Here is a 13,943-nt window from a genome sequence, read left to right as displayed (position 1 = left end):
AAGGCCGGTGTCAGGTCTCAACAATACATTACTATTATATCATTAAATCGTTAGAGTAAATGACCCCTCGTCTTACTCGCTGGGCACGCGCCACTCCCTATCGCTGTTGACTTGGCTATGCTAGCGCGGACATCCCAATTTTGCCGTTCCGACCTTCAGCAAGCAGACCCCAGAGGTGATCTTCCCACTCTTGAAAGTGCTGGCAGCAATGCTCTGAGTGATAGTGAACGTGTCGGTCTTTGTTTCTCCGGAATCCTTGTTTCGTTTGCAATATTGGTTCGCGTTCGGGCATTTCGCCTCTCCGAGTTGGCACTGCGGTACACAAACCGTTACCTTCTTCCCTAGATTGCCATCGGAGCACGTGAGGCGAACAGGCTTACACACGCCACCACCTGGACAGGGGTTGCCGTCGTTGAGGTCGCAGAGTGTTGGTACAACCTGCTTACTGGTCTTCCCTTGCGCATTAGGCAGTCCGTCTTGATTGTATGGATCAGGGTCAACGGTGTACGTTGTCCCTGCCTCCGGTGCAGGGACCCGGATGCCTGCGGCCCTGGGGGGCGATTTCGGCGTCGTGCCGTTGCGGGAGGTGTATCCAGTCGAGCCCTCGACGCAAAGACTCTCGTCGTCGAACGCCGCACGGGCAGCGTCTCTCCAGAGAGCTGTCATGTTGTACACGTTATCTAGAGTATAGTAGAGCCGGCAGTCTGCAGCTACGTAGCGGAACTGGAGTGGAGTCTTGGTGTCATCTTCGCGAAGCTGGTCCCGCAAGTTGAACGCGGCGAAGTTGATGAACATGCCACTCTCACGGACAGCGGGCAGACGAGACGCCGCAGTTTCGTTTTTCTCGCTAGCCCATTCGAGTTTCTCATCCAATAAGTCGCTCGAGTAAAGACGGGCGCCGCGAGTGCCGCCTACCGCTTGCATTGGGCCCGGCTTCGGCGCGCCGCCAACGACGATTGTGCGGGCTTTGGCTTCGGTCGTGGCCATCTCCACAAAGAGGGCGCACGCGGAAGAACAAGAGCCATCGGTAAGCTATGTCTTGGGTTTAGTCTCCAACCATCAAGACAACGCTGCGCATAGGTGGACTCACAATAACAACGTTGCCAGGGCTCCAAGGTGCGGGTTCCCCAACATCAGCATTGTCGATGTATCGATTCATCAGCCAGCCATCGAAAGCTGCCTCATGGAATGTGGGATTCGCAAGGTCGTAGCGTTCCTACACTTCCGAGTTAGCTCAATAGCCCTTCTTACTGCGTATGGGTAACGGGGTTGCGAACCACTCGGGTGAAGTCATCGCCGTTGTACGTTAGCGGCCCCTGGTACTCCTCCCACGAAGAGTAGTTTCTACCCGTCTCTGCGTTCAGCCGCGTGACAATGACCCATTCGTCTGCCACCAGGCTCAACTTGTCGTCTGACTCTTCGTCGGCAGACTCTTCATCGGTTCCCGTCGGCAGATCCTGCCATGCTCTCGTCGACGCCGAGCCAAGGACGTTCCCCAGCTCGTGGCTGCGCCGCCGGCTCCCGGCGAAAGGCTCAATGCCCGGAAACAATGTCCGCAGAAGGAGGAAAGCAAGGCCGCTAGAGCCGCCGTAGTTCCCCGAAAGGTCGATCACGAGGCGGGAGAGGCTTTTGTTCTGCGCGCCCGAGACGAACTCGTTCAAGGCGTCGCTGAAGTTGCCAATGTCCGCTCCGTACTGGTCGAAATGCGGGATACTCAGAACCGCGGTCGAGATGTCTTCGTAAAAGTAGCCCGTCACGACGCCGCCGTCGCCGGCGGCATCCAACCGCGCCTGCACTACATCGGGGTTGCTGGGGAAGGCATGCTGACTATCCTCGAAGAAGCTAGGGCTCCCCTCCTCTTCATCCGGGGTACTTTCAATGACCTCCGAGTCGTCTTGGGCATGACCAGCAAACGCCGGCGGCACTGGCACTTCGTCATATGAGGCGGGCAAGAGGCCGAGCACAAAGTAGTTGTAAAAGTCGCCGCCTGTCGTCAACGGCCCGCTGAACTCGGGGTTATTGTAGATGGCGAGCCAGGAGGTTTCTACGTCGTCAAGGTCTGGGTTTTCATAGGTGAAGTTGAGGGAGTCGCCCGGGTAGAATGTGGCGCTGCCGGAGAAGATGTTCAGTGCCCCCTGAATATCTTGTATAGGGCTTCCCATGATTTGATTCCAGTCTGCGTGTGGCTCGAGCATGCCTACCGAGTTAAGGGCAGCAAAACGTGTCAAGAATTCGACTGACGGCTCGCCGTTGATGTGGGAGATGGCTGAAATCTCAGTACCATTGTCTCGATGATCTATAACATCGCCTGGTGGTACCATGTCAGTGTCTTGTTTGACCAATTGAGCAACGGAAAGCTTACTCTCGAAATAGACCTTGGGGGTCTCCTTGCCATCGGTTGATGCTGTGACGAGAGAAAAGGGACTGGCAAAGGAGAATGCCGAGAGAATACCAGAGGAAAGGTCAACATGGGCGTCATGCACCGAATAAACCAGGTACTGCAGGTCAGCCTCGAAATCGTACTGGTTTTTGTAGACACCAGATGTGACGTTTTGCTTGAGATTGCTTAGCCCCTGGACAAGGTCGAATGCCGGCTGCTGATATCCTTGCGGAGGATTCTTGAGATATGCCAACGTGCTCTGGAATTGCATCGTGGTATTGTAGTATTCGATGAATCGGAGGGCGACAGCGTCGTTATAGGGCACGCTTGTCAAGCAAAGATAGGCGTCGGACGCGTAGAAAATACGATATCCTATCAAACGCGGTGCAATCAGCATGCAAAGTCATAACAGTTTTCGTTCATCCAGCTCACCCTCATTGACAGCATCGATAATCTCGCCACAAATGTTTTCCGGACGCGTAGACTCTTCTGACCCATCTTGCCGGCGCGACATGGGCTTCGCACTTCGAGATGGCCGAGCCAGAGCTCCTCCAAGCCACACACACAGCAACACGACGGAGTAACCGAATAACATCGTGTAAGTTTCGAGGGGGAAAACGATGGATCAAGCAACGGCGCACAATGACCTTGGAGGCTACTCTGAAGTCTTCGCCGAGTGGCGAGGCTGGTCTTTACATCTTGAGAAACACGCCTTCCACTCGACAACGACTAAATAAAAGCAACGAAATGCCGATACGGGTACGGCGCTTGCAGGATAAGATTGGATTCAGCCTCACTCCCTTGGCGGGCAAGCAATGGCACGAGGCCCATGTAGAGAAGCCTGATGACCAGGATTTTGGGTCGGACATTGAGGCTGCAGGAACATCGGTGCGACCCAGTTGGCGCGTACGAAGACCCAGAACTGCACGAATTCATTACTCTCTCGGGTGGGCCCCTTTTTACTTACCGGTCTGGGATACAACATCACTTGCTGGGGCAACTTGGTTGAGACTCTGGTTTCTAGTCTTTTCAGATGTCTTTCAAAAGTTGTCTCTCGTGTGACCGTTTGAATTTGTGGTATGAGCCATCCGATACGCAGCGTATTCCAGACGACAGGGCACATTCATTCCATGGCTTCGGGCCGTCGCCATAGTTTGTGGAGGACCTGCTTCTAGGGCTGGGTGGCTTGTCATGTGGTCACAACATGGCATGTCATACCATGTCTGACGACTAGGTACGAGGGCCAAGGCCTAAGACTGAAGGATGCGAGCTTGAGCTGCATGTCAGCACTCTAGCTTACTGTGGCGGTGATTTCGGCGGATGAGCGAGACAGTTGATAGGTGGGTTTGCTTTTGTTATATCGCAGCCCCTGCAAGTGCATGATTTACTCCATGAATTGCCGCTAAACACTCGGGCAATATTACTCAAGGTACCAGTAGAAGGCGATCCCTTATAGGACCGCACAGTCTGGCAATATTACGAGATTCCCGAAAGGTGAGTTATTTAAAATAGTTCATGCGGCCTCGCTAGGCAGACGTGAAAGGCCTGCACCGTTGTTGCGCCTATGGCGTTAATGAGACCAGGGTAGTGTCAGTTACGACGATAAGTGTAAGGCTCCTCGAGACAGTTAAGATTGGCCCCGGAGTGGTGGTATCGTTGCGGCTCATGCCAACCCGAGGTTGATCAATCATCAACCGTTTGTTCGATAATCCTGAGGCCGGAAGGGCGCTGTCTGGGTTGAGACTTGAGCCTCTGCGTTTCGTTTGGGCCAAGGTGCAACCGCTGCGTCATCTTTTTTGTTCTCTCGAGGACCTCAAAACATGGACGACCCCAAAGGAGAGGGAGGACGCATACCCCTGAGAGAGTTATTCGAGAAACGGTCTGATATGCATTCGGCATTGAGCGAACAGCACGAGCCAGGCGCGGATATATGGCAGCCGTTATGGGACTGGGTGTTTGCGAACGACATCTTCCGGAGCTGGCAGCGGAACGACTACACATGGACGCTGCGCTGCGTCGGGGGACCAGGGTCAGGGAAGGTAATTACGCAGTTATTTCCCCCTCCATCCACCGTGTTTGCATGGTGTTGCAGGTGTTTGTATGCTAGTCATAGGCCCTCAAGATCGTCTCATGGGGTTTCGGATGCCAAGACACTGGTTGGCGATGCATCATGCCGGTGAGAGTCATGCACTGATTCGACTTAATTCAGACGACCTTGTCCGCGATGGTAGCCGAATGGCTGAGAAGCCAATACACCGGGAACAAGGACGCCGTGGCCGCGGTATTTGTGCGGGAGGACGTGGTCGCGGCCGGTACCGCATTTGTGGAAGACGTTCTGACGAGCGTGTTCCACCAACTGTGCATCCGGTGTGCCGAGGTAGACGAGGACGAAGCGTATGTCGCAAAGTATCGACTTTACCTCGACGCTAGAAAGCACGGCCATCGCGACATGTTCCGGATCGAACTCATTCGAGATGCCCTGCTATCGCGTCTGAGCATGCTCGATCGTGCGTTCCTCGTCATTGACGACTTTGACAGGTGCAGTCCGGCAGTTGACTTGTTCCTTGAGAACGAGTTGGCCCTCTTGGCAAGGGGGTCGCGGCTCAAGGTGCTCATAACCTCTCGCGTCTCATGCCTCAAGACGGTGCCAACTTGGCAGTACTGTGACGCATGCGACGACGAGGAGGTCGCCATGTACCTCTCAGTGTACTGGCGATGTGAGAGCTGCAGGAAGAAAGCAAAGCCGGCTCACATCCTCTGCCAGCGCTGCAGAGACGCAGGCAGGACTTGCATCAACTGGTAAGCAGCAAAGCAAGCCGGTCTCTTTACATGATTCAATACCTGAGATTTTCTGTTGTAAATCAACTTTTCCTTTGTGCGTCTGGTGTCTAGCAACTATTAGTCGCGGCTCGAGTCAACCATGACTAACATGCGAGCCGAATACGAAGCGGAGAAGCCGCAGACTTCGTCCAACCTTTCGACCATGTTGACCTCGAGATCGATTCAGCTACGCAGCCTGTTGTACGATTCATCAACTGGGATTTGGAGATGGAGCACGGAGAATTGGGTTTGGGTAGTGAAAACCCCGACAAACCCCCACCATCCGCGCTTGGCAGACGGCTCCTCGACCCCCGAAACCAAGAGTCTCTCGACAGGTTGCGGGATCGAGTCAGTAGCCAGGCAAAGGGGAACATCAGTCTTGCCCGTCTCCGACTCGACAACGTGCACCAAACTCAATCAATGGGTGCTCTCTTCGCAAGGTCTGATGTGCTGCCGGCCAACATTGTAGACTTTTTCGACGTTGGCATTGGGCGCATTGAGGAGCAGCCGCCATCCCAGCGAGACCTCGGCTTGAAGGTGATTGCCGCCGTCGCGCATTATGACTATACTCTAGGCATTGAGTACGAGCATCTCCAAGCCATCATACGTCGGTCTACCAAGACGCCCGCCCGGGCCCGTGCCAAGAGAACCACCTCGACCCCGACTGTATCAACAAGAAGGAGGAGGTCGACAATGCCAGCGTCAGAAACATCACACGTGGCTCACCGCAGCCTCGAAGAGATGCTGCATGCGGCGCGCGGGTTCCTGGCCTTCAGGAACGAGGAGAACCGGCCACTTGTGGCCTTCTGCGAGTCGTTCCACACCTACGCGCGGGAGAACTACAACGAGTCACTCGTCTGGGCGCACGCCCAACTCGACTTTGGGGGGGAGAAGGGCTGTGCCGGGTTCGGCAACAGGGTGATGAGGCGTTCGCGGACGGGCGTCGTGCATGGTGTGGAGAAGAGGGACCAAGCGGCAGCGCAAAGATCTACTCTGCAGGAACACAAAGGCCGTTTAGCCGGAGGAGACTGCAGGAATCGCATCGATGGAAGGATCGGAGAAAGCCTTGCTGATTCGAGTGGACGCATTGTTCCCGATACGATTGCTGCTGGCTCTGCCTCTGCTCTCCAGATTCAGGACGATGGCACGGCAGCACATAGGCAGACCCCGACACCGTCCATACCGGCAATGGCTGATGCTTCTGCTGGTGCCAATGGGCGGAAACTAATCCGGGTCGCCGACTTTGAACGTGATCAAAGCTTCAAGTTGGAGAGGAGGGGCACAAGCTGGGCCTAATGTGGATCTATGCGGAGAAGCGGACCGGCTCCATACGGGAAACGGAAATCTGGCAAGGATGCTCGAGACGTTGAAATGTTTCTTGATTCGGGCCTGAAAAGAGAAACATTCCCTTCGAGACAAGATGTTTGGCTTATGGAGACATCTCCGGGGGTGGTCGTTAAGGACGGCGCCAGGAAACAAGCTTGAACATGTGTCAGGTTCAGTTGGACGGAACCCCCCCAACGACGTATGCCGACAGCCCGAATGGCTGGGAGACAGACGTATCTTGGTTGCATTTTTGACCTGATAAACCATTTTTTGCGCTCATGTAGAACCTGGCGTCTCCCTGCCGTTGCTACAACGTCCTGGTAGATGGTCCGGGAAACCCGGAGCACCATTCTGTCCGTTCCAAAGAGCGTCATCTAGCACAACCCCTGCAACGTAGCAGTTTGAGCAAGTGATGCCCTTTCTTCCGAAACCAGCCCTGCCTGTGGGCAGCTCTGTCGGCCCAAGACCGTTCCGTAAGACGCTTGGGTGCACGTAATCTGATGTGCCTGCGTGCTGTTGTCATTGTGTCTTTATGTAGTTAGTGTGTGTATGTGTGTGTATGTGTGTATGCGTGTATGATTAGCGTATGCTTTCTCTTCCCCCTCCCCCAAGAAAGCCGCGAGTCCACGTGCGCCAAAGGGGAAACCGGTTTCAAGCCGGACTATCGAAACCACGCTTCGAGAGTATAATACTAATACTCCGTCCCGGTCACCCTTCCATATTATGTTTTCCGTAGATATTGCTGTGCCACATCGAGCTCCCCAAGTTGAATATTTTCCTTGTGTTTTCTTCGCTTCGATTGTATAAATTGTACTAAATCGTTCGGCACTGTATATCACATCACAACGCTCGCTCAGTGACAGAAGGAGACATGCAACTCACAAATAATATCACGGCTACCGTGGCGCTGCTTGCAGGCCTTTCGGCAGCGGCACCACTCGAGCGTCGAGGCTTTTCCGCCCTTCTCCCAACCAGCCCGGAGGATATCAAGCAGGTCCAGATAGACGCTCGTGGTTCTCTACCAAACTCGCCGCCGCCGCCAAAGCTGGAGCAGAGCAGTTTGACAGCGTTTCAACTCATTCAGTTCAACGAGCAATTCGAGGTCGCCTTTTTCTCCTCCATGCTTGAAAACGTCACCAATGGAGGAAATGGTTGGGACGCTCCGGATAAGGACAAGCTGATAGACGCGCTCAAAGTCGTGGTTGCTGTAAGTGATATTTACTACACATTCCATTGGGTCTCCGCATCGATGCTGACTGCTGCCGTAGCAAGAAAAGCTTCATGCGCTCGATGCCAAAGGCGTCCTCGATCACTTCAAGGCCTTCTCGCCCCCGCCCTGCCAGTACCAGTTCCCGACAGACAGCTTGAGGGACGCCGTCTCGCTTGCCGAAACCTTCACATCCGTCGTCCTGGGCACCCTTCAAGATGCGAATCAGCTGCTAGCAAAGAACGGGGACGCTGGCCCCGTCCGGGCCGTGAGCGCAGTCATCGGCCAGGAAGGCGAGCAGAACGGCTTCTACCGCAGCTATTTGTCACACCCACCGTCGTCGCAACCGTTCCTCACGACCTCGATCGCTCCATTCGCCTACTCCGCGCTGCAAGCCTTCGTCGTCAAGGACTCGTGTCCGTTCAAGCTGACAGACATCGACATTCCCATCTTCGCCCCGTTGGTAGTCAAGCAGATGGTGGATGGTGGGGAGGTCAGGGCCATGAACCAGAAACTCAGCTTTTCGGTCGACCTGAGGCAGCTCATCACCGCCGGCAGATTCCTGGGAAAGGACACCGGAGCCCTTTTCGTCACGTATCTGAGCGGGCTCAACGTGCCGCTCAGCGTTCCCGTTCAAAACCCGCAGTGGGAAGGGTCTAAAATCACGTTTGATGCCGATTTCCCATTTGAGCAGAACAGCATGTTTGGCCTGTCGATTGCGGCTCTTACTTTTGACAATGGCTTCGCCAGCCCTGACGACGTTGCGAAATCAACGCTGGCAGGCCCTGGGTTGATTCAAGTCAACTGAGGTGAGATCGACCGGACGGGGTCGGACCATGGCATATGGGCAGGCGTAATGTAAAAGATTCGGAAGATATCCCGGGACAGGGCGTTTGGTGTTTCATGCATAGACCAACATGGACTTTCCAGTGTCGATAATTGATTCGACTCATTGTACACTCTCCATTCTTCTGTCTGAAAGTTGATCTCGGTGTAAACCTCATGTGAGCCGTGTTACTGCCAAGCAGAATGTGACTGAGAATCCGGCCCGCTGCTCCTTGTAAGTTGATGGTAACTACCACGAAACCCATCCAGATACTTCTGGTACACGACCTGCAACCCTCAATTCTCAGCCGAGATGGGCCAGTTTGGCGCAAGTAATTTTCCTATCCGGCCCTCATTAGATGTTAGTCTCTGCAATCAATCTGTTCCATGATGAGTTCTCGAAAACGGAGCAGATGGAAACCCCACTTGCCGATCTATGATGTCGCTGCCAAGTGTGGAGGAAGACCAGACGAAATGCCTCGTAGCCTCAGCACCGCTATTCGATCGATCCTCAGCCTAGATAGGAAATCAGCCGCGATTTTCATGGAACTCCCCTATTGGCGTCCAAGATCAGCAAAGTTACTCTTTACTTCTCAAGGTTCACTTCCATGTCGCTATTCCATGATGCATGCACACCGACATTACATCAACTCGGATATGATCGGCGATATGATCAGCGATATACATGTGGTCTGGACCAACCCAAAACTGCGAAGAATCTGCCACAGGTTGCCAGTAAGATTCCGGCCCTGCAACAGCATCGAATGACCGGTACAAATGTGAGAAGGGGAAGTGATTCCCGTCGTACAATTTCCACCTAATCAGAAAACATGGCCTCGGCGCACAGAGATCCCCTGTCACGCAAGTTGTCTCAGAACTTGGTGTTGGAACATCGGATTGAACAGTTCCAATTGACAGTTCGGACGTCGACTTCATTGCGTCAGGAAGAGTCGCGCAGAGAGACGGCCTGGCGAGTCCTGCCAACAAGCTCAGCACAGGGGAAGGCCGGCAGTCATGGTTACCGAGCGAAAGCGAACAGGAATGTCCCCGGAAGCGTGATCGGCAGCTGAAAACCATGGTTTACCGTTCGTTTTGATGAAGGGGGTTTGAGATCCGAACGTTGTCCCTCAAGAGATTGTGGAGTTGTGCTCCTCTCTACCAATCTTGGTTGGCTTACAGGCAGAATGTGAGGTGAAGTTTGTTGGGAATAGCGCAGCATAGCCTCGATGAGCAGCCGTGAAGGGTTTTCGGGTTGATCTCAGATCATGGCAAGCTCTTTACCCATTTACTTGCCGACGATGTGGCAGCAAATGTCTTCCTCCAATGAGGAATATGCCGATATCTCATCCGGAAATACAAGGTTCACGTCAAATAGGTCCAGGTGGTCTCTCAAGTAACCACCATGGGTGCAATGATTCATGGTCATGCCCAGGGCCGAATCACTTTACCTGGTTTGGAAATTGACCTAGAATTCCGGCACGGTAGAAGACTTGGCAATAAGCTTATCAAGAAGCCGAGGAACTCAATGGCCTTCTCCACAGTTGAGACTTCATAGGCTGACGATTGTTTCAAGGGGCTGGTAGCAGAGTCGGGACAAGAGTTGGTCTGCTTTTGTGTTTTGCTGTTCAGGGGATCCCAGACTGGTCAGGAACGATGGTCCACAGAGTACTATTAGTCCATTGGGTCTCGACGAGGGTAAAAGTGAACACAACAACGTGACCTAACTCTTTGTCAGCTTTCCTCTGGTAATTCTTTGATGACTAGCAAGCTTTTGGTTTTACCTTTTCTTTTCGCAGGCGATAGAAACACGTACATGTAACAGTCATCCGACGCAGTCATCGAGCCAGATCTTACAATCTGATGGATGTAAGTCATCACTTTGCCAAGCGACGTTGGATACACGCTGTTCAATCCTCGTAATCTGCATATCGGGACTAGGAAATAACAACAACCATATATCGCTTTCAAGTAGCCTTCGAGTAGTTACCCTTGCTGTCAGCCGTGGCGCTCGTACTGTGTCAGACTGCTTTTTATAGCGTAAGTAATATGACCATTAATCCTTATATAAAATACTATTAAGCATTTTGTCACTTTTACTTTGAGTCTCTTTTGTTTTTCTTTTTTCCGGAAAGTAAATATGTATTTATTCTGACTTTCGGATATTGTTCTCAAATAATGATTCCATAGCGGTATATTGTCTTATTTTTAGTGTATTGCGGATAGGTATCTTTTCCGATCGAGCAGTAGAGACCTGCCGGCAATGATGAAGTCCCAGAATGTACTCATTTGGCGGCACTCACATTTCTTTCGAGGCTGCATGCCCATGCCTTAATATCTCTTCTCGAGAGACCGCTGCAGTTTAGCAAATGTCAGGGATTAATGACCAATATCTGATAGTCAAACATCAATGGCCTGCATCTAGACGATGCGTTTGCTTTCCCGTTATCAATATTTCTGCTACTTTGGTAAACCTTGACCAGCTAGCAGCCGCTACATCGTACTCATCCTTCCAAAACCTCAAAGTCTCAAAATCGATGGTCCGATTAATTACACTTTCAATGACAAATTCTTAGATGATGGTCTGTTATAGAAAGTTCTAGTTCGAGGAAGACTACATCCCAGCCCGAATGAACGGTGCGAGGTGACCCATATACAAACATTCAATGTTTCACCTCTCTTCTTTGTTTCACGTCTTGCAGTATTGGATCTGCTGTGTTGAATGGTTCGTAAATGTTCCGCAGCAGCCCATCGTTATTCAGTCAGGTCACGTTTCAAGATAAGGAGAGTAAAACCCTGGTATCCTCTGAAATCCATCGGAACCATTCATTCGAAACGTCACTCACACCCGGGTAAAAGTTCAGTCCTCCGTTTGATAGTTCAGATCTTGTAAAGTCGTTTTGCCTATCAATAGACGGTATCGGCTTAGTCACGTCTAGAAGATCTCTGTTGGGTGTAGACGGTTCCAAATTAGCATTCGGGTGAAGGAACACATATGATTTCGAAGCCAGCCTCTCGCGGGCCAGTCGTTATATGGAAGTTGACGTCGAGAGCGGTTTTCTTAACCACTTTTCTCCTCATACACCATGCCATACAACTGTAGATTATTCTGTTAGCGCATTATACTTCTTTAGGCGAGGATTGTTCTCGTGTTTATCAAGCAGGAGACAAGAACGATAGACCGTACCAAGAACGGGCCTAGATATGTTAGTGGAAAACCCACTCCGGTACCCCAGTAGAGGGGAGTACCTCATCCTCTTTGTTTCGGGAATTATGGACTGTGGTGTATTGTGCTGTCACCAAATCTCCTCATACGGGTTGTAATCGAAGTTAAACTCGCAAACCGGTAGGTTAGACTAGGTGTGTGCCGTGTTAGTTGCGCGTTATCCGCGAAGCTGGTGAGCCACAGAGTCTACAATAACTCTTACAACGAAGCTCAAAGAGGTCTTTTATGTTAGATGCCTCGGTACTATTTTCCCCTTGACATGACTGCGCGTCAAAGTAGAGTTCACGCGGGGTAGTCCAGTTATTCTTGAAGCCCGCGTCAAGAATCTCTTCCATACGATCCATGCCGATGTCATTGTCATAAGGTCAGCCCAATTATCAAGAGCTTGGATGTACGGTACAGTAGCATACGGTCGGCTCTGGCAAGTCCATATGAGTCTTTTCCATCGTACCAAATCGGCCCACAGGTGCCGTGTTCGTCAAGTTTGGAACAGTCATAGGGATCGATGGAATCTTGCGCGGGTCAACGCCGGGGCTGTAGTCATGTTAGCTAGTGACAATGGTTTAATAGTAGACGACTCGAACCAACTTGTTCACCGCAAAGTAATCGTCTTGTGCAAGCGCTTGGTTAGAGGCCCACTCCGATAGGATGTGGTACATGAAGTTCGTGTTCTCTACGAGGTTGTTTAAGACTCCCTTGCAACTAGTCGTTTGTGTTATCGCGTTGACTCAATGCCGTGGACTTGAACCATCATCAACTCATCTGGCTAAATGCGCCCTTTGAAGTGAGTTCGTAGAATAGGGTGACATCTGTTCATATCTTTGGCAATACCTCGCCAACGCTCTTATGGTATTCATTGGCGTTGTCTGACAGGACAGCAGAAAGCTGCTCCCAAGAGACTTGGTACACCATGGTGACTAGAAACAAGGTACTGTAAACACTAGGTATGCTTCCAAGAGCCCCATCAGGGAAGCAAACATTATGCTTGCTCTGATAGAGCTCCCGAGAAGAAGACCAAAAGCCTCACATGTCCACGAGCTTCAGAGTCTCAACCATTGAGCTCTTTGTGCTTCGGTCTATACTTCCAACAAATTGGGCAAGCGTAGCACCGAAGATGGAGCCAAGGAGTCGAGTGTGCGCGTTCTTCTTCGTCGGCGGTGCAACGACTTTGACAATTTCGGCAACTACTCCGCTATTCAGATACATTTGGCGATGTGTAGGCCATATGAGGAACTGCATACATGTCTGTTGCCTGGCCCTGTAGAAGAGCCTGGCGAAAAGAGGTTGATGGATTGAGCGCCAGGAAGACCAGCAACGTGACAATGAAAAAAGGGGCATATTAAGATTTACTAACCGTAAATATTCCAAATAACCTTCATAAGATAAGTGGTCAGTAGCTACTCAGAACGAATGGTCCGCGAGCCCTGCTTACGTAGAATTCTTGATAAGAAGCGTACTTATCCGCACGTCCGCCGGGTGGCGAAGTGCACCGGTTGGAAGAAACAAAGTCGCAATTCCATGTGATTAGCCCCTGTGTCCGGATCAGTTCGAGAAACTAGTAGTATTACTTGGAAGCTGTATAAAGTCGTATCCAGATAGCATTGGGCGAATCCTCTATCTGCTGAATCGCACCTCGCGGAATTCTCGGACCACCAATCCTAAACCGGTTTTTAAGGAAAGTGCTTCATAGGATAAGTCCGTACGTATTATTCATTCCCAGAGTCTGCCAGCGGCCCGGCTGGATCCTGTTGGCCGCACATCAACTTACCAGGCTCTCTTTCGAGAGAGACAGAAGGTGCTGCCGTACTTATCTTGAAAGAAGGGAGAGCATTGGTCGACGTTGTCGTTTCGTGCTACCAAAGCCTCGTTCTCTGGATGGGAGTCCGAGGCCACTGGCGACGGTCCGACCGCCAAAGAAAAAAAGAGTGACAAGGTTCAAGAAGAGCATCGTGACCGCACAAGCGAGAGCTGTAATCCAAACAAGCGAAAGATCGCCGGAGAACGGGCTTGAAAATCATCGGCGGCGGAAGCAGCACGGATCTAGAACATTGCTACGTATTGGGAATCGCGCGAGCCGTATTCTTCCAGTTACTAATGGTCCCAACGAGGAGAATGTTTGCATGACACCGGGATCTCCGCAGACAGCGGCTATCGTGACCCAA

At 51.8% G+C, this 13,943-nt stretch overlaps 3 protein-coding genes across 3 annotated transcripts; 2 read left to right on the top strand and 1 right to left on the bottom strand.

The window, feature by feature from the left end:
* Nucleotides 1-120: 120 nt before the first annotated feature.
* On the bottom strand, nt 121-2,975 carry GLRG_06011 (peptidase S41 family protein; the record flags this gene model as incomplete). Its single annotated transcript, XM_008096696.1, has 5 exons — nt 121-1,032; nt 1,091-1,216; nt 1,278-2,308; nt 2,363-2,752; nt 2,813-2,975. The coding sequence occupies 5 exons, from the start codon at nt 2,973-2,975 to the stop codon at nt 121-123; spliced, it is 2,622 nt and encodes an 873-aa protein (XP_008094887.1).
* Nucleotides 2,976-4,200: 1,225 nt separating this feature from the next.
* Nucleotides 4,201-6,496, top strand: GLRG_06010 (uncharacterized protein; the record flags this gene model as incomplete). The annotated part of the gene is made up of 3 exons (XM_008096695.1): nt 4,201-4,419; nt 4,590-5,179; nt 5,329-6,496. The coding sequence occupies 3 exons, from the start codon at nt 4,201-4,203 to the stop codon at nt 6,494-6,496; spliced, it is 1,977 nt and encodes a 658-aa protein (XP_008094886.1).
* Nucleotides 6,497-7,397: 901 nt separating this feature from the next.
* Nucleotides 7,398-8,541, top strand: GLRG_06009 (late sexual development protein; the record flags this gene model as incomplete). The annotated part of the gene is made up of 2 exons (XM_008096694.1): nt 7,398-7,733; nt 7,795-8,541. 2 exons carry the CDS (start codon nt 7,398-7,400, stop codon nt 8,539-8,541), a joined length of 1,083 nt encoding a protein of 360 aa, XP_008094885.1.
* Between the last annotated feature and the right edge of the window lie 5,402 nt (nt 8,542-13,943).

Source organism: Colletotrichum graminicola (genome assembly GCF_000149035.1).
Source record: "Colletotrichum graminicola M1.001 genomic scaffold supercont1.21, whole genome shotgun sequence".
Classification (NCBI taxonomy): Eukaryota; Fungi; Ascomycota; class Sordariomycetes; order Glomerellales; family Glomerellaceae; genus Colletotrichum; species Colletotrichum graminicola.
This window is presented reverse-complemented; position numbering and strand designations above follow the sequence as displayed.